This window comes from Armigeres subalbatus, chromosome 2 (assembly GCF_024139115.2).
Source record: "Armigeres subalbatus isolate Guangzhou_Male chromosome 2, GZ_Asu_2, whole genome shotgun sequence".
NCBI classification, from domain to species: Eukaryota; Metazoa; Arthropoda; class Insecta; order Diptera; family Culicidae; genus Armigeres; species Armigeres subalbatus.
In genome coordinates, this window is record NC_085140.1 from 216227555 (window position 1) to 216249091 (window position 21537).

The 21537-nt window shown below is 42.1% G+C and overlaps 1 protein-coding gene across 1 annotated transcript in view; it reads right to left on the reverse strand.

Annotated features, from left to right (window-relative positions):
* The window catches only part of LOC134215889 (homeobox protein Hox-A5a-like), a 53583-nt gene that overhangs the window by 15345 nt on the left and 16701 nt on the right, over positions 1-21537 (reverse strand). The window contains exons 2-3 of the mRNA XM_062694979.1: positions 15589-15808; positions 10452-10554 (exon numbers count right to left, since the gene is read on the reverse strand). Of these exons, the coding sequence (XP_062550963.1) occupies positions 10452-10554; positions 15589-15808 (323 nt within the window). The remainder of the gene's footprint in view (positions 1-10451; positions 10555-15588; positions 15809-21537) is intronic.

The following is a 21537-nucleotide window of genomic DNA, read 5'->3' on the forward strand; positions in this document are numbered from 1 at the left end:
GCTCAAAATAATTTTCTTATACTTACCACGATTATTTTCCTTTTTTTTTGCAATTTACACGAATACAAAACGCGTAAAATCTCACCAATCTTGGACAACACACTAGCACTGTTTACAATCGCTAGAACAGGAAATGGACTTCCATACCGTTTCCATTTCTATCCTACATCTTCAAATTGACTATTTTAGCAGTAACTGCTAGAATTGAAAATGATCGGAATGCTAGCTTCCTATATCCAATTAGAATTCCATCAATAGCTTTCTCCTACCACACTGGCAACTCGTGAACCAAGACGAACCTCTGCCCGCCAACCTCACCCAAAAAAAATCTATAAAATTCCGCATGAACTAGTGGCAATTGCAGAGGTATATTCGGTTTGCAGTGGGTCAGTGAATACAACATCAATTCCTCCCCTTCCCTAGCAAAACATCTGTTGTTCTCTGTGCAAGAACAGCTGATCTGATCATGATCAGTCATGGTCAGTCAATAAAGCTCAAGAAGCTCAAGCTCAAGGTTGATTGAAAATGAAGTCCTAGCTTGCCTTTTTATAGCAAAAAACTGTTAGAGCGAACAGGCTGTTGGTACTCTTTGACTATCAATTCGAGAAGGTAGAGAAACTATTAGGCATATGAACATTAATCAGATAGAAATGGATAAATGACTCATCAATAAAACACGTTGAAATATTTTTATATTTTTTCCTACATGTGCGGTTTTTGTTATTTTCATAGACCATGGCCAGAGATGGATAGAGGCTACCTCAGAGCTAGCCACATAGGTTCTAGACCACAATCAATATCTCAAAAAGCTTTTTGGACGAAGCAGCAGTTAGAACTTAAAGTCTTTTGCAGCAGTCTGTTGGAATGTTAGAGCGCAATGCTTATTATAAAATAACTTAATCGATACTTACAAAAGATGCTGAACATTGTATATGCATACCAAAAAACTTTTCTCTTCGTTCAAATAAAATACATTTTTCACGTAACATGGACTAAAGTGCTCAAAACATTATCAGGTTTTGCCGTGAAAATTTTGGAAAACCTACCGGGAAAACCGGGAAAAACCCGGGAATTTATTTTGTCGGCAAGAGTGGGCACCCTGGGTAAGTGGGAAAACCAAGTTACCTTGACCTTCACTTAAGATGAGTGGTGGCATATAATTAAAATCAAAACAGTAATTGCTCTGAGTATCTTTTCTTCAATAATGTCATTGGATTAAAGGAATCCGTCCCAAGGAATTCTTGGAATAGCTATAGAGGACCATTTTTTCCCTCTCGAACACTAGTGTACGGAAAATCTATATGTTCGCCTCAAATACAAGGAGAAGTGCAACCTACAGTATTATAAACTAATCGACTCAATTTAAAACGGTAAAGTGTGTACAATCACAATTTTTTCAGTCGAATTTTACAATTACCCCCTTTTATACTTTCCCCAGTGTACCTTATATAGAAGAGAAGACGCTTTTTTTTAATCTTCCGACTATCCGACATTTTTTTGGGAAATTTTCTTTTTTTCTAAGAAAAGAAACAAATCATCCGAAGAGACAATTGAGATTGGTCCAGCCGTTCTCGAGTTTTAGCGTCACTATCAAACAAATATTATAAATATATATACACCCGATTCACCATTTTTTTACACGGCCGTTTTACAAAATCCCATACAAAATTTTTGTAAAGTTGCTCCATTTTGCATGATTCATCGAGAAATCATAAAACTTTTTTTACACGGATTTTCGAATTTTGAACTGAAAACTTTTTTTACACGGAACGCATCCCCCGTGTAAAAAAAGAATCGGGTGTATAGATAAAGAATATCTTGATGTCAAAGTGCACTCATATTATTATCTTTTAATATGATATCACTTAAGAAACCTTAAAATCTAAACAGGCTTTTTACAAGAAATGCAACAAACTAAGATTTTTGACAGCCACCTACTTATGGTAAATCTTAAGTAACGGGATGAAAGATGATTAAATCAAGTATATTTCGAAACATCTAAAAAAATCCGACATTGGTTATGTACATTAAAAAAGTTATAACAATTTCAATTTGGAGTCAATATGACCTCAGAGCACAGAAATCGTAAGTTTTTTGTTAGATTTTCAAAGTTTTCAAATTTCATTATTACGTATCTCCCCGTAAATAGAAGAAGAAAACGCATATAAATTAACAGAAACTTGTCTATCCTTTCTTGAATGATATGCGGTCATACAAATGCCAATTTTGCTTTATCTTCTTTTTGTTCTTATTGGTATTACATCCCCCACTGAGACATTGCCACCACGCAGCTTGGTGCTCTTCCAGTACTTCCATAATTATTGACTACGAGGTTTCTAAGGCAAGTTACCATTTTTGCATTCGTATATCCATTTCTCTCTTTTTTTTAAAATTTCGAAACCAAAAAATTTGCAGACCGTAACCGATAATCAAACCCAGCCACATTCAGCATGGTCTTGCTCTATAGCCGTATGAACCCACCGCAGGAAGAAGAAAGATTATGAAGAACAAGTTATTAGCGAGGTGCAGGAAAAAATGTAGCAGAACGATATGCGTAGGTTTTATGTGTCTATCAATGGCGTGCGGAGAAAGACAGCGCCATCTCCCGTCATGTGCAACAACCAAGAAGGGAATTTGCTGACAGATAAAACCTGCCTGATGGCTGCCAGGTGGAACCAACACTTCGAGACTTTGTTGAACAGTGGAAGTGACGGTGCATCGGTGAACAGAATAAATATTAGTGACGAAGGACAAGCTGTGGAGTCGCTTAAGTACCCTAGGTGAGGTTAAAAAAGCTGTTAAAGAGCTGAAAAACAATAAGGCTGCGGGGAAGGATCAGCTCCCGGCTGAACTTCTCAAACATGGCAGTGAGCAGCTTTATGAAGTTTGCACCACATTATGTCGAAAATATGGGAAGACGAGGAAACGCCTGCTAGCTGGTTGGACGGCCTCATCTGCCCTCTCTTTAAGAAAGGGCAACGACTGGAGTGCGCCGGGGAACAAAATTATGTCCCGTATTCTGTTCAACAGATTGAGACCGCTTGAAGAGTCCTTCATCGGCGAATACCAAACAGGTTTTCGTGAGGGACGATCAACGACGGATCAAATGTTCACCCTGAGACAAACCTTGATAAATTCCGGGAGTGCAACTTGCAGACACATCATCCGTTTATTGCCTTTAACACCATCTGTATTATGCTTGAACATGGTTTTCCGGCGAAACTGATACGGCTGATTAGTATAACGTTGGACGGATCGAAATCAAAAATCAAGCAGCTGCAAATAGGGCTTATTACGGACTTCGTAACCAGCATAAACTCGCGCTGTATACTACTCTGATTCTTCCGGTGGCTTTATATATGAAACATGCACGTTAAAGGTGGCTGATCGGAGAGCTTTCCGAGTATTTGAGCGTAAGGTGCTGCGGACAATACTCGGCGGTAAACAGGAGAACGGTATCTGGCGGCGTCGCATGAATCACGAATTGTACCAGGTATATAAAGAACTGGATATTATTAAGCTTATACGACACGGCAGACTACGGTGGGCTGGTCATGTTGTTCGTATGCCGGAAGAACGTCAAGCGAAGATAATATTTAGTAGATAACCCGGGAAGAGGCCGCAGGCTTCGTGGAAGGCCGCGTACACGATGGCTTTTTGCAGTTGAAGAGGACCTGAGGGCGCTCAATGTTCAGGGTGCTAGTAGTTTGTGCACTGTTTGTGTGGACTTAAGAATTCATCATCGATCAAATCGATTTGTACTTGGTCCGCCTTCCTAGCTCGCTACGCTTCACGCCTTCATGTTCCTGCCGGTTCGGAAGCGAGCACCACCTTAGCAGAGTTGCTGTGCGCCATTCTTGCAACATGGCCTGCCGATCGTATGCTTCCAGCTTTAGCTACCTTCTGGATCTGAATTCGCCGTTGAGCGAAGTCGTCATTCATCCTTTACCGTTCTCTTGCACACCACCAAAGATGGTCCTAAGCACACGTCTCTCGAATACCCCGAGTGCTTGCAACTCCTCGAGCATGGTACAATTTAATTTTTCTCGTCCCTGAACGAAACGCTGTATCGCGTCAGCCATACCTCAGCCCCACTTGCAGGATGTGGGTAACGAGGCCTCGTTAAGATTGCATACTGAACCCTTTCGATTATCACAAAAAATGGAAAGTGCAAAAACATAAATACTGATGCTTCATACAAAAAGTTTCCGGGGGGGTTGAAAATTGTATTTTTTGCGTTACGCAATTAACCCTCTACAACATAAATTTTTGTTTTCGCTCAAAATCACTATTTTGCTTTCTAAAATCGATTTAACCACGGTTTGGCATTAAAAATTTGTAATTCGCAATTTTATCAATTTCACACTTTGATTTTTTAGAATTTTGTTTTCAATTTTTTTATCTAATCAAATAGTTTTTTTTAATCTAATAATCTTTTTCTGATTTTTCAACATATTTAGAGTTTGTAAATTCCTCGCAGTTAATAACTGTGGTAGTGCTTAATAAACACTAAGCTGCGAGGCGGCTCTGTCCCAGTGTGGCGATGTAATGCCAATAAGAAGAAGAAATTCCTAGTCAATGCTGACTTATTGCATATTTTAAATTTTTCGGTGTTATTTTTTATTTTCCGAGTTGGATAAATATTTTAGAGTGTAGAATTTGACCACTACAACCTTCTATTGAATATGGTTAGTTGTAGAAAATTACTAAACTGCAAATATTTCTCGCTTAACTTTTCAAAAGGACCTAAGTAACATTTTTCTCATGAATTAATTTGAATACTGCAATCAATAGCTCTCATGTTGTTCTGTTGATTGCGCTATTCAAATTAATTCATCAAAAAAATGTTACTTAGGACCTTTTGAAAAGTTAAGCGAGATTTCACTCTTCAAACTTTCTATACAAGGAACAAAATATTCTTCAATTTTCAATATTTTTTTATAAATTTGTAGAACTTTGAAAATTGACTTTAAACCACATTTAAACATACATTGAAGTTTATATTATTGATCAACAGCATAAACTTTTCGGAATCTGATCAATTGAAAATTACAAAAAATAATCAAAATACCTCGTCTAATGGCGGTCTTGGGCATTAGTCACCCTCTAATGCCCAAGATCGCCTTCCCAAAATATAGACAAAATTCAAATCAAATGTCAATTCAAACATCTTAATATTCACAAGCTGTTGAACAAAAATTGATCATACATAATCTGAAAATTAATTCTGAATGTTTCAAAAAAAGGTTATTTTTGCATGATTTTTTTTAGATTGTCTGCTTTCTTCACCCGAATCGTAAACTTCACCCGAAGTCCATGAGACACTTCGTTCCAAATTCATTAGCCAAAAGCGAAGCAGTGTCGCAGTGATCCGAGCAATTCGCGATTACCTATCTCGAAATCGAAACCATGTTTTCAAAATTGGCAGACACCATAACTCAAAAGCAGTTCGTCCGATCTTAATGCGGTTTGAACTTTGAATTCTACACATTTTTTCGAGGTGTTTCAACTGGTTCAAGCCATAATAACGTCCTTAAAAGCATCGGTTGTGTGAGGTACCAGCGCAAAATCATTAAAGTATTACCGCTGAGAACGTTTTTAAGCATTGGTATCCGACTTCCGGCTACTGTGCGTCGCTTCGCGGCGGGACGGAATCACAGCGTAACGATTCAGATTCCGTGATTGATAACGAATATTATTGAATGTTGAACACTTTGATGATAAGGTCCTATATCACGGTAATTGGCTGTTTTGTTGACATTTCTCTAATTGATCATTCCTGCGCATAATGTGTTGTGCTATAAGAGGTAACGAGGTTTGCCGTAATCATATTGATGTCGTATCATAAGTCTATCACCGGCTACATGAACAGTTAGGAAAGGGTGATATCTCGTGTAGGGCAATGTTGAGGCATTTGGATGGTTGAATTTTATTATGCTAGCGTTAACTTCGTCTATATATTTGTTGTCGGCTACTGACAGCTTCAGGAGCTGCACATTCACAAAAATGTACATTTAGGGGAAAACGAAATCGTTTCCCGCGAAGACCGACGGAAGAATAGCAATGTTTTGTGGCTAGAACAGATGTATACATATATCTACATATATTTATGTCCGTATAATATACGTAATTCAATCTTGGTTCTGTTACTTATTATTATTAAAAAATCGAGATCGTAAGTATACAATTAGTTCCGATAAGTTTCAAAATCTGAGTCCCCAGTTAGCCCTGCGTGCCAATGCGTAGGATTGCCAATCCGGAGATGGCGAGTTCGATTTTTGGTCTGATGGTCTAGGATGTTTCAGATGGGAAATATTCTCGACTTCCAGGCCATAGTGTATAGTGTTATACATGCCACAGAAGATACATACTCATGCAATGGCGGGCATATATATATATATATATATATATATATATGTATATATATATATATATATATATATATATATATATATAAGCCTCAATTGGGTTTTTAAGGGGTATTGTGATTATTACATATCTTGAACCTATTATAAAAATTGAATCTAAGTCCAAAATTTCATGAGTTTTGGAGCACGGGAACTATTTTAAATCAATTTCGAAAAACCTAATAATTTCGCGTATTGAACACCCTAACTTGATTTTACTATGGACCGAGCTGTCAACCTGTGAGCTAACTGCCAAACAGTCAAATTTCCAAAAACTTTTAAAATTGATTTTAAACATCAAATTTAGGGTTTACGAGCGTGAAAAAAATGTTGTAGCTCAGAAAAAGGTGTTCTTTAGAATGAATAATAAAAATGAACATGTTTTGCAAAATTAATAAACCCAATTAAAAAATGAGGAAATGCCAAGTTCCAGTTAGAATGTAGAGCCATTAAAAAAAACAAAAACGAGAAATCCTTTAACGCTTGATAGCTGATTTTCAGCAAAAGGATCGGTTTGCGCTCAAGCTATCAACGGTTTTATCAAGCTACAGCGCGCGCAGAATAGAAACATTATCATAGGTCCATTGTAGCATCCAACAGGCGCAAAAATGAGAAGCAGCGCGCGCAAAAGCAGCATCCCAACACTGTGCTCCAGCCTAGGAGATTCGACAACGTCAACGGACATAAGCGGAAATTGAGATTAATACATTGCATCAAGGGCTGACACTTGGTTGTGTCATTCCACAATTTGAGTAAATCCGGGTGACACTGTCTTGAAATGGCGAGTGGGCTAATGCCACAGATGCCATCCGTCCCGTAAAACCGTGGCAGGCCTTGGCCTTGGGGCACGCCATCCTATTCCAGTCGTCTGGCTGAACCAACCACATGTTGATTCTTATCTAGGCTTACGCCAATGCGGCTATGAATACCGAGATGTCAACCCCCGTATGGCCTCACTGCATCAGCAAAGATAACCAAGAAGGCGACTATTCCACTACAACATGCAATATGTCAAAAGACCTAAAGCTGGACATGCTTAAACTTCGCAATTTTGTTCTTACTGCAAAGCAAGAACAGGAGTGCTTGTGGCTAGGCTGGAAGGTTGTGGCAAGCAAATTTGGTGAAGCCCATCGTCTTTCTTTGTCACCCTCGCTTCGTAACATATTTATATTTGGCAAAACACTGACAATTTCCAATCGAATGTCAGTCAGTGAGTGTTTATTCAAATTTTACAAACTAATGAATTCCTGTAAAACTTCAACTGAGAGACATTTTTAGCGCCAGAAGTCAATATGTTGTCTTCGAACGCAGTGACCATTCTCAGTACCAATCAAACTATGTTTTGAATAATGAATAATGCAACGTTGGTCAAAATTCGGGCCGAAGTTACTTCGTGAAATGAAATATTTTATGCTCTGGTGGCAAGTAAGAGAAAAGCACACACACTGCTCTCTTTCCCTTCCATAGTACCACAGGATGCTATAGATTTCGTACTCAGCGACAGTGCAGCAGAAAAGAGGACACACAAGCGCACCAGGGACTCGCCCAACAGTAAGCGCCATCCACAGAACGCAAAAAGGTGCCGGGATAGCGCAAACAAGGAGAACAGGCCCATGTAAGTTGTAAGCAAGAGTAAACAGCGTAAGAAGAAAGCAAGGGTGAAACATGCCAGGCCGCCACCCGAGGCGGGAAGCCAACGATAACCAGCTAGTCGGACGGTCCCTGACAAACGGTAGTCAGGAAAGCAGAAAACGGCAACCACGCGCTCGGCGAGAGCTATGAAGAAAGAAAGAGCACTTCGCCGATGTGCTCAAGGCAATGCGTAGAGCTGAAAATCTGGTGGACCTCGTTAAAGAAGTTCGCAGTACTTATAAGGCGGACTAGAGCGGGCGAGATGCTCCTTGTCTTAATGAAGGGCTCACAGGCGGGAGACGATACTTAACCTGGGCTAGCGCAGGAAGTCCTAGGCGAGGGTATAGAACACTGAGGGCTCTACACGATGAGATGACCCACCAATGGTGGCAAAGGCGTCCATCTGCCTGTGAAGAGCACCGCAGAGGACGCAGATTGCCATGAATTTACAGGCCCCGACGCCAGCATTTGATCCGAGTTGGTAAGCTGAAAGTTGGGTGGTCAGTATATCCAGTCAACCAGAGCAGCCAATAACGAGTCATGTCAACGGTAATCGGCTCTAGAGAAGGAAGTTAAACGCTGGGACAATCGAGCGTGGGTGGAATTCCTGACCGACGAAGGGGAGAAAGCTGCAAAAACTGGCGATATTCGCTTCCTATACGATATCTCACGACGCCTGAGTGGAGCAATGATGATTCCGAAAATGCCGATGAAAGACGTGACATGTAAATTACTCACCTACCCAACTGATCAGCTAAAACATTGGTTCGAGCACTTCAAGCAATTCAAGCTCTATCTGGAATAAGGGCGAATGTCGCAATAGAAGATTCTCTTCGTCGACTTACCCTCTTTTTAATAAAAGTGACAAGCAGCGGAATTTTTAGTGGTTTATCAACTCAGCACGGTAGAAAACAATGCGAACTTGCATTCTGAGGTGATAAACTGCAACGAAATCCTCTGTTTGTCACTTTTATTTAAAAGAGGGGAAGTCGACGAAGAGAATTCTCTCTTGCGACATTCGCCCTTTTACCAGATAGAGCTTGAATCTTCAAGTCTCGATGCCCGACATGAGCCGCCAAAGTTGCGACGCATTACCCGCGTCAACTCCGAAGCTCTATCATGGCAGGAGAGTGAAGCAACCATCTGAAGCATGACATCCAACAAGGCTCCCGGGGTCGAGCTGACCCCATACTATCCACGCAAATGTTGAAAGCGCGACTTTTCCGGCCGGGCTTTTCAGGGGCTCGTGCCGACGTAATCTCAACAAAAAAATAAAGGAAGTCAACAGTAATCTGACCTGGGCCCAGATTAAGGCTAAAGCGAGCAGCCACCCAGGATGGAGATCTTTTATGTTGGCCCTATGTACCCCTATAGGGGTGCTCAGGATACATTAGTGGTTAAGTAAGACATTTGGTATTACCTGTCCCCCTGTAACACTGGAAGGCAGACCCGGGGGTATTATCGTTGGGGCCCAAGGTGGTTTTAGTGGGTATGACTAGTCACGGCTGGCACGTGTGCTGGCGCAATGCATCAAATATTCCTGTCTTGCAAAATTGTTAATTGTATTTTCTGTTTGATTGTCCTTCCTGGGGCCTGTAGCATAATCGAAATATCACTGATAATATAAGTAGAGTAGCTTGTATTTTCCTGTATTTTCCGTTTCATAATGAATCTATTTACAAGTATAAATTTACAAGTCTAATTATAAGTAAACCGCACTAATAATATTAGTGGAATTTATTTAATTGATTAATATATTTAAAATACATAAGTAGAAAATATAAGCGTTGGCTTGTAGTTTATTTTACAAGTATAAATGAATCGTTTATTCGAGAAACTGCATATGTAACGTTTTTGGCAAAATGAGATTTTTATATATTCTGAATCCTCGTCCAAAAATACGTATTCTGGCAAAAAATACGAAAAAAAAATTTTTGTTCAGGAATGTATGAATTTTTTTTCGTTTGTTTGAGAAACTACATATGTCCACGTACTTTGAAGAGCAATTGTGGAGTACTGCTTACATTTTTGCACCGAAAGTGCCCCAGGGTGTTGAGTTTTGCCAAAAACTAATGATCTGTATCGAAGAAATCGAAAGATTCGGTGCAAATTTGTTCAAAAACAGTTTTTTGTTGTTTTCTCGAAAAAGTGTAAAATGGACTTATGCAGTTTCTCAAACAAATGATTCAAATGGTGCCGTAACTTAATTTACAAGTAATTTTTCTTCGTGTCTTCCTTATATTTGATATCTAGAAAATACACTCTAAACTACTTCTACCAAGTTTTTTAAGCGACAATACCCTATGGGTACTTTTCTACAACGTTTTTTCCGTGATGCAATTGAGACAACAAAAACATTTTACCTTCAAGATAGATATAAACTTTTATTTTATATAATGTTTTACTAATTACCTGAAAGCTCCATTTCAGTAATCCTGGGATAGTACAGATATGGTTGTCTTAAAAACTCCAGCTGAGGTAACTGTGGAAAGTTCAACTGGCCTCTAATATCTTCCTGGGAATAGAGAGAAAGGGGTTATCAATGTAGGATTTTTCCTGATGATATTTTATCTGTTTATTTAAAGTGATATATTATAATAGCTAGTGATATACTGCCGCTAACCAAAATAATAAAATTCGGTTATTGTCAGAGTCAGTTTTCGTCTATGCGTCTAGAAAAATGATAATTTCATAAAGTAGATAATTCCGTACCGCAATGACCGATCGAGCTTATTTTCCAATACACAGTCAAACTGCATTCTGGTTTTGGTAGCTGCAACAATGGTATTGAGCTGAAAGACAATTTCTTCGAAAATCACAGAACATAGAAAGCCGAGAAGCAGCTGTATGCTGGTTTGGATGAAAACTGACTTACAAGCCGCTTCAAGTTTACATGGAAATTAATATGAGTAAATTGAATTTTTCAGTATACTGATTATAGCGCTTCCCCATTGAGCACAGGCTAAAAGTAAAAGGTATAGAGCTTAAAGGAATACTCAAGAGTCAAGAGCTTTAAATCAACGAAAACCGCATCTTATGTAGTGCAATATTTGTTTATCCTTGATTAAGGTGAACAAGACTAAGGCAGAATACAACAACTACTGTAATACTGTATAAACATATCGCCGGTTTCGTGCAATACAGAGACAACTCAAAATCTGACAATTTTTAGGAGCGGCGTTTTAAATGTTTGACTCAGGAAAAGAAACTTTTCGTGGTTTTTTTTTTGCATTTGTGTTTCAAAAATCATCAAAATCATGGATTTGTATGAACTTTTCGAAAAATCGTCAAATTTTAAAATGCTCATTACTTTTGATATATTCTGAATTTCGACCTGACGACTTCATATTATTTTCTGTGCTTTGACATCAAAATAACTAAGTTGATTTTTTTTTGTGTTGACGGTATTGTACGAAACCATAATAAATATAAATGATGCCCAAGAAGATTATTTAAATGATGCCCATGGGGTAATTTGGAGCAAATATGACATCTTTGGGAAAAGGGGCAGAAAAAGTAAGGAAAATTTCCTATGAAATGATGGTTGTATCTATATGGTCTTTCCGAAAACGTTCTACAAAGTCAGGTGCAGTATGAAATTTTAAAATATGTACATCGTTTTTACTCATTTGAATAAATCAGCTATCATGGTTCTTTATGCGCCTAAATCGATTTTGGATGGATGGAATTGTATTTAAATTGCGATCCATATTCCGAACACTTAAGCACATTTTTCACTTCGGAGGTTTTTATGGCACAATAATTAAAATATTTTAGTAGATCATTTTTTCCCATTGGGTAGCGAAAGAATCGTCTAATCGGAAAAGCGTCTAATCGGGATTTGTGTCAAAACGGTAGCAACATTTTTATTGTTAATCGATTATTAATGAACAGGGGTGTTCGGCATAATAGTTGAAAAACCCTTCTTTATACGTGCGGTAAGATGCGCGGCTACAAAGCAAGACCATGCTGAAGGTGGCTGGGTTTGACTCCCTAGGTCTAGAAAATTTTCGGGTTGGAAATTTTCTCGAATTCCCTGGACATAAACGTATCATCATGTTAGCCTCATGATATACGAATGTGAAAATGATAACGCAGTTAACAAATGTGGAAGTTCTAAATGAATAAAAAAAAACAAGAATAATCCACCTAGCGGCGATGATGCCTTTCTCGTGTATCATAAAATTTATTGAAAAAAAATCATTAGAAAGGTCAAAAAAGCACTTTAGGGGAATGGATCGCATGTTTTCTACCATTTTGCAAGTTTTTGCATTCATTAATACGAATTGCCACCATCACTGAATTTTTAGTCGAACTGAGTCTATCAGTATATATTAGTATGGGTCTCCGGGCCTTCTATCAAAAGTTGTTTTTTGAGTAATCCTTTAGCCTTTCGGTACAACTTTGTTGTACGAGAAAGGCAAAAAAGACATGAACACCGTCTTCGACCAGAGGTCTACAGACTGGATACCTAACACATAGCATTAGGGGCTGCGAAATGGTGAGTTGACATCTCGGAAGGAGCGACCTACACAGCTCTGGTCCTCACAAGTTCCAATCGCACGCTTCCACGGGTCTTCCGATGACAATCGACCGCCAGCTAAGGGTTTTGTACTTAGCTGGTAGTGCAGCCTGGGCACAGTTGTCCTTCTGACATCAGCTAGAGTGAGTGGGTGCGACCAAGGGGACCATCGTCCCTAACCCCTAATCCCAAGGCGTTAAGCGACCCGTGCCGAGGGGATGACGAAGACGCCAGCGAAGACGGTGGTGCCAAAGTCTATCCAGACTGAGGCTCAAGTATTCGCGGGCACGTCGGGGGTAAAGGTCCTGTAAAGGTCCGTCCACCCAGGAAAGACGGTGGTAAGGGGTTACGGCAGGCTGAGGGGTTACGGTGGTAAGGGGTTACGGCAGAACTCTCAGCCGCCCCAAACCAGGGAAATAGAGGGTGATGACGCCTGCTGGACCCTGGTCAAGAACAAAAGGAAACCGAAGACGTCAATGGCCGAAAAGAAGGTCCAGGCGAATGAGGGTAGCAAGAAGTCAAGGGTAGGCGCCAATCGCTCCAGGGGCGATGCCCTAGTCAACAAGACGGACGAGGCTAAGTACTCGGACGTCTTGAAGGCGATGAGGAGTGACGTCAAGCTCGGTGAACTCGACGCCGACGTCCGTCGAATAAGACGTACCCGGATGGGCGAGATGATCCTCGAGCTGAAGCGGGGCGTCTCGCAAAAGGGCGCCGCCTACAAGAAGTCGGCGGAGGAAGTCCTAGGCTAGACGGTCAAGGTGAGGGCACTCACGTCGACAGTGTGCGGCGACAGTGTGCAGTGGAGACGCCCACCGCAGCCGTTCGGCTACGGAAAGGTCCGGCAGGGACACAGGTAGCATTGGTTCGGCTATCTGCAGCGGATGCCTCCAAGGTAGTCAAGTTAGGGAGCGTCAAGGTGGGATGGTCGGTGTGTCCTGTGGGCATATACGAGCAACCCGAAGTTTGCTTCAAGTGCCTGGAACCGGGGCACAAGCAATGGGACTGCAAAGGCCCTGACAGAAGCAAGCTCTGTCGACGCTGCGAATTGGAGGGACATAAGGCACAATGCTGCACGAACCCTCCCAATTGTTTGATTTGTTCCAGCAAAGCTGTGAACAGCAAGCACCCCATGGGGGGTTTAAAGTACCCGGCGTTTAAGCGTGCTGCAAAATCACAGTGCAGGTAACGCAGCTGGCTTGCTCGGCCTCGCCCGAGTGTTTGGTGTGCGTTGTTTTAGAGGAAACGGCGGAACACGTGTTGTTCATGTGCCCACGTTTTCGCGCAATGCGTGACCACATGCTTGCCACATGTGCTCTGGACACTACCCCGGACAACCTAGTTCGGAGGATGTGTAAAGATGAAGTTGGCTGGAACGCCGTTTTATCGGCTATCGTCCAAATCGTCTCGGAGTTACACAGAAAGTGTCGCGTGTACTCAAGGATGGCTAGTTCAGGCGCAAATAAGAGGTGGTCCAAGGGATCGGAGTCGGCTTCATGGGTCATACCTGTGGTCATGCCCTGTGGTCGAACTCGATCCTTTTATCGAACAAGTGGCCGCGCGAAGATTCAATCAATTTGGGGTGCACGCGGCATCATCATTCTTGATACCAGTCGTGCAGAGGGAAGCAGGCGCGAAGTCGACCCTTCCCACCTTTCGAGGACATAGGGCGTGGTAAGGCCACCAGGAAAGCCGGCAATGCGCAGGCACGATACCATGGTGTTCTTCTAAAAAAGCGAGTCACGTTCGATGCTGCAAGGACACACAGCTAACCTCGAGGGTGCGTCGTGTACTAGCCCCCCTTTGAAGCATTACTTTGGTTGTACCGAAAGGACTATGGGCTTGGCGGCAATGGAAACGGTTTAGCGGGTCGGGGATGTAGTCCTGCCTCCCTCGTTTGCTGTTGGAGGTAGTCCCTAACCCCGCACTTCCTGTACAACCCAGGATGTCTGTTCAGCAGATTCCCCCTCCATTGCTTGGGAAGAAAAAAAAAAGCATGGCATTAGACAACGGACAGGACACATAACACCCAGTAGTGGACCAGCGGAGAATTATTCGATTACGAAGGTGCAATGTCGCAGTGGGGGATGTGATCACAATAAGAAGAAGAATAAGCTGCTTGGGAATAGTTTCTGCTTCCAGAAGAAAGCTCGTACATACATACAATAATATAATCTACCCCTCGTTTCCCATATTGACCCAATAGATGGGGAGAAGAGCTCCCCCTTTATCCACGAGATGTTAACAATAGGAAGTTGGCGATTTCACTCTTCCTCAAATCGCTTCAATCGGGTGCCCCGAGGGTTATTTTTTGGTATATAATCATATAGTTTAAATATAATTTGGTAAATATATGTACGGAATGAAGTTTGCCTTCTTTGTTCAAATAATGAACTATTATTAACAAGTCACATTTACCCTGTTAACCAACTGATTTTCTCATTTTCCGATTAAAACAAACACTGCGAATCAAACTGGCAATTCCGGGTAAGGCCAGGCACATTCAACTAGTTATATAAATAATATGAATTGTGTAATATGGCATTTCAATTGGCCAATATATCAAAAATAAACACTGCTATTATTTCGAACAATTTGACCTAGTACATATGTCAGTTTTCTACAAGCTGTACAGTAAATTCCTTATTTCGTGTATGTCAATTATGTGTATGTCGTGTATGTGTATGTTATATGAAAATCGGCCTTTGCTGCTATTATTCCGAACACCACTGTAGAGGGGTCTGTTAAAATTTAATTAACTTTTATTTTGTGGAATGTCCATTGTCTCCACTATCAGTCTAACTATATCAGGCAATTTATAATAATGTAAAATAATTCTTACATTTTCGTTAAATTATACCACATCGACATATTTTGATACCACTTAAACTAATGATGTCTCAGGGACTATCCATAAACGACGTTGTTTTTTATCCCAGCGCATTTGTGAATCAAAATCCATGTCTATATTACAAAATCCAAATCTATATTACGTTTCCTATGATTAACGACATTGCTCATACATACCAAGGGATACTTCAAATCGGATTCGCTCCGTCCCGATACGTTGTTACTCGAGCAAAACATGAAGGCAGAGTTTGAGATATTGTAGTAGGGAGGAAACCCCTGATAGCTATTGATGTCTCTTTCGGCGTCGTTGGCATCCACATCATCTTTGTAGTGTTCTTGATTTTCACAGCCAGGGCTTATACTGGGACTGGAGTCTGACGAAACTGATGATAAGGGTCTAGAAGCGAAAGATTAAACAGATTGAACCGATTGAATTTGATGATGGTGACAAGTTGTTTGAGTCTGTAACAGATCAAAGCATATAATATAATATAATATAATATAATACAATATAATTTTTTTTTTTTTTATCTTTCGTTTATTTGGAAGGCTCATTTGCCGTGAAGCGTTACGGAGCCGAAATCAAGTTTAACAATACATTTCTTGATTCTTATACATAGTGTTAGTTTTGGGGAACCGAAAGACTCGCGGTTTAGTCGAGGTTAGGGAATACAATAATACAGTAGGAAAGGAAAGGATTTTAGGGTGCTTAAGTAATTACTATGCTGATGTTCACAAAGTTGACATTCCTCGCATTTTACATCTGTAACGGGACAAACAAACTTTTTTTGGGAGACAACGACGAGAGGAAGACATACGGAAGGGATTAACGACAGACATGGAAATGTACAACAAGAGGAAGACATTCGATATGGGGTACGACAGACAAGGGAATGGGCAGACAATGATTACAGTTTTACATCAGCAACTTTCAAAAATTGGTGGACCAGGGACATGTACTCGAGATCAAGGCCCGACAACACTTCCCTAATAGGCTTTGGTTGTTTTCCTCGGACCCGGAGATGTTCAGTTAGCGCAGATCTGGGGCCACGATGCTCCTCGCACGCCCACACGACATGATCGATGTCCTGATAATCCTCGCCGCAAACACAGAGATTTCCTTCCGAGAGCCCCACTCTGAAAAGATGTGCATTTAGAGTGTAGTGATTGGACATTAGACGACACATGGTTCGAATGAAGTCTCGTCCCATATTCAATTTTTGAACCATGGACGCTTCGACACCTGCGGGCGAATTGAATACAGCCATCTACCCAACTCCCCATTTGTCCATTTCTGTTGCCAGCTGTTCAAGGTTTCCTGACGAACTAATGTGAAAAATTCATCGAAGGTGATTTTCCGATCGTAAATATCACCTTCCATAGCGCCCACCTTAGCCAAAGAGTCCGCTTTCTCATTTCCCGGGATCGAGCAATGAGAAGGGACCCAAGCCATGGTGATTGTGTAAGACCGTTGTGATAAGGCACTCAAAGCTTTCCGTATCCCATTTAGAAGATACGCTGAGTGCTTAACTGAGTTTCATTGACCGAACAGCCTCCAAGGAACTTAGACTGTCGGTGAAGATGAAAAAGTGGTCAGGAGGTAGGGATGCGATTTGCTCGAGTGAATAGTGTATAGCTGCTAGCTCAGCAGTATACATGAAGCAAAGGCTCTTTGATCTTAAAGAAGGCGCTATGAAAAACGTAAAAAACACAGAAACCAGTGGAGTCATCAATTTTGACCCGTCTGTAAAAAGCTTCTCTCCTCACTGGCGTGCCCGTATTTGCTTGCAAATAATGGAGGTATGACCTCCGCACACAGAAAGTCTGGTATTCCATGAACCTCCTGCTTCATGGACAGATCAAAAGTAACAGAGGAACTGTAAGAGTCTAAGAAGTTAGCACGATTGGTATCTACCGAAGAAGGGCTTACCTCCAGCGTTATGTACCAGTGGTAAATACTCATGAATCGAGATTGAGGGTTTTGTTCGAGCAGCTTCTCGAAGTTATCAATTACCAATGGATTGAGAACCTCACAGCGGATGAGGAACCGGAGCGATAATTCCGCGAAACGATCTGTTAGTGGCAGTACTCCCGCAAGTACTTCCAAGCTCATTGTATGTGTCGAATTCATACATCCTAACGCGATACGGAGACAGCGGTACTGAATCCTTTGAAGCTTCAGCATGTGTGTTTTAGCCGCGGACTGGAAGCAGAAACTACCGTATTCGAGGACCGACAAAATGGTTGTTCTATACAACGTCATAAGATCTTCAGGATGAGCTCCCCACCATGTTCCGGTTATTGATCGCATGAAGTTGATCCGTTTCTGGCATTTTTGTGTCAGATACACAATGTGCTTCCTGAAGGTACATTTCGAGTCGAACCAGACCCCGAGGTATTTAGAAGATATGCTATGAGTGATTGTCTTACCCATCAGTTGAGCGGGAACTTTGCCGGCTTAGGTTTTTTGAAAAGACAACCATCTCAGTTTTCTCCGGAGAGAATTCGATACCCAGCTTCGTAGCCCAAGTAGACAAATTGTCCAAAGTATCTTGCAATGGTCCTTGCAGATCAACCGATGTTGGCCCCGAAACGGATACAACACAATCATCTGCAAGCTGTCTCAACGAGCAATTTGGCATGAGACATTCATCAATGTCTCTGACGTAAAATTAAAGAAGGGGCTCAAACATGAGCCCTGGGGAGACCCATGTAGCTAATTCGTGAAGTTGCCGAGTCACCATGAGAAAAACTCATACGCTTCTCTGACAACAAATTGTACAAATAGTTGTTCAAAATTGGTGAAAGTCCACACTCGTGGAGTTTGTCAGATAAGACATCGACGCAAACTGAATCAAAAGCCCCTTAATGTCCAAAAACACTGAGCCCATTTGCTCTTTTTAGCGAAAGTAAGCTGAATTTCTGAAGAAAGCAACGCAAGACAGTCGTTCGTTCCTTGCCCCTGCGGAAACCAAATTGTGTATCTGACAACAAACTATTCGATTCAACCCATTTGTCTAGCCGGAAGAGAATCATCTTCTCCAACAGCTTCCGAAGACATGACAGCATCGCGATGGGGCGATACGAGTTACAATCCGACGCGGGTTTTCCGGGCTTCTGGATGGCTATCACCCTCACTTCCCTCCAATCATCCGGAACAATGTTGCACTCCAGTAACTGATTGAACAAGTTCAATAAGCGCCTCTTCGCGACGTCTGGGAGGTTTTTGAGCAAATTGAACCTGATTCTATCCATCCCTGGAGCGGAATTGTTACATGAAAGGAGAGCAAGTGAGAATTCAATCATCGAAAAGGGACGATCCATATCATCCCTGTCTGCAAAAGCATCACGTAGCTCTTGCCTCACCGGTACCGAATCCGGACAAACTTTCTTTGCGAAGTCAAGTATCCACCGCGACGAGCTTTCACGATCTTCGTTTACGGACGACGCGTTGCGCATTCTTCTCCCGACGGTCCACAGAGTTTTCATTGAAGTCTCGCGCGATAAACCTTCAACAAAAGTGCGCCAATATCCGCGCTTCTTCACTTTGACCAGTTTCTTGAACTGGATTTCGAGCGCGGTGTATCGTTTGTGAAGAACGATCGCCCCGTGCGAAATTCTTTGAACGCGGCGGATTTCTCGCGATAAAGTTGCGTACACTCGATGTCCCACCACGGACTGTAGGGTTTCCTACGAACCGAAGCTCCTGGCACCGGCCGACGTTGTGCCTGAAGAGCGCTTTCAAGAATCAACTGCGATAGAAACTTGTACTCTTCCCGCGGGGGAAGTGCTTCTATCGACTGTATGCCATCGCTGATGGCGTCCGCATATTTGCCCCAATCGATGTGCTTCGTGAGGTCATATGAAAGATCGATGGAAGCAGATTGCTTATGTCCATTGGAAATCGAAACTTCGATCGGCAAATGATCACTACCATGGGGATCTTGGACCACCTTCCAAGTACAGTCCAACGATAATGAGCTCGAACAAATGGAAAGATCTAGACGGCTATCTCTTGCTGGAGGAGCCACTCGTGTAACTTCTCCTGTATTCAAAATTGACATATTGAAGTCGTCGCAGAGGTCGTATATCATTGATGAACGGTTGTCGTCGTACAGTTCCCCCCAGCCTGTTCCGTGGGAGTTAAAATCTCCCAGGAGCAACCGTGGCTCGGGCATAACCGAGCAGATGTGCGAGAGATCTCTTCGAGATATCGCGGTGTTTGGAGGAAGATATATCGAGGCGATACTGAGGTCTTTTCCTCGAATAGTCACCTGACATGCGACAGCTTCGGTGCCAGACATCGGCGCAAGATCGACTCTATAGAAGGAGTGCTGTTTTTGATCCCTAAAGCACTCCTCCATATCGATTTGCCCGATCGCGGCGGATTATGTTGAAATCAGGAAAATGAAGGTTCACATCTGGTGTTAGCCATGTTTCACATAAAGCAAAAGCATCGCATTGTAATTTGTTAACTAAAAATTTAAAATATCTAATTTTGGAAGAATACTTCGACAGTTCCACTGTAGAATCGAAATCATGTTACCCTTATTGACTAAGTTAGCCATCGAAGGATACAAATGACTCGAGGAGGGGCATTTTCGAAGCCAGCTGCTTCAGGAGAGGAGTCAGAATAGGAAGAACAGTTTTGACCATGTTCTTCACGGGGTCGGAAGCATCAAAGAAGTTGAGGATGAGCTCCACGATGCCAGAAAGTGTGAACATTGGAGCGCTCAGGAGTTCTTCTGCTCGCTCTGTATGCTCTCTTTCTGGCTGAGAAATCGCAAAAATGGGGTATCTGGGATTTTAGATGTTCCCGGAAGCGGTCGAAACTCTCGATCATCCTGATGTGAAACCACAAAAGTTGATCGTTTTTGAGTATTTCCTCCCGCTTTGAATTTGACCATGTTGGATTGGGGCTCACTTTGAGGCTGTTTTCTAGGCTTTTTCGAGGGTCGCTGGCTCTGTTTTATTCTCTTCCTCGTTGAGCCATTGAAAACAAAGGGAACCCCATTTCCAACCTCGGAGTCAGAGCTACCTTGATCGTCCAAAGGAAGAGACGAGTAGATGGTGTCAGAAACGAGTGGAGGAGCGGCCTTCCTCAACATTTCGGCGTAACTTCGCCGAGAACGTTGCTGAAGAGACCGCTTCTGGTGGATTCGCTGCTGTATGTACGTTGGGCAAGCTTCAAGAGCATGTGGAGGGCTTTCGTTACAATAGACACATTTCGGTGCCGTCTTGCACGCTCCCTCCACATGCTTCTCTCCGCATGATGCACAGCGAGGTTTATTGCAACAGTACTGAGCGGTGTGGCCCAGCTGCTTGCAATTAACACAATTCATCACCTTCGGTACATACAGCCGAACAGGTAGACGAAGTTTGCCAATCACTACGTAGTCAGGCAGTGCGGACCCGGAAAAAGTGACGCAGAAAGAGTCAGACGGGGAATAACTCCGCTTCTCTCCCTCCTGCGACACCGAATACATTTGTTTGCAATCCAGTATCGCAACAGGAGGCAAAGAAACGTTCTTGAAACGACCGAAACCTTGTTTCAAATCGTCGCATGTCATACTTCCCTCCGTCACCACCCCCGCGATCTCACACACTGCTGACGGTAAATACACCCTATATTCGAGAGTGAAAAGCTCACAGGTGACAATCTCGTTGGCCTGTTTGCGATCACTGACCGTGACACGTAGTTTACTGGACCCAACCATGTCAATGGTCGTGACAGACGAAAATCGCTTTTCCAGATCTTTGCTAATCTGGCTGATATTCAAACGTTTGCCTTTGGGTCGAAAGAAAACAACATACGGCCCACTAGAGTCGTGAGGGTAGACCTTGGGACGGGGGCTCGTAGAGGAAACATTTGACATGGAATACGAAGTACCCCCGCCAACTTCGCCTTCGCGCATTGCGGACACGAAATGCGCCGCTGCAGCGAGGCACAATCTCTTTTAAAACTAAACAATTATCACAAGGGCAGAAAAAAAACACACACACAAACAAAATAATGATTTGGGACAGAGGGGAAGACGAGTAAAAAAGAAAGAAAAAACTATTCCAATAAGATGGAGAAGAGAGGGGAACAATGAGAGGGAGCTCAATTAAATACTTGCGTTCACA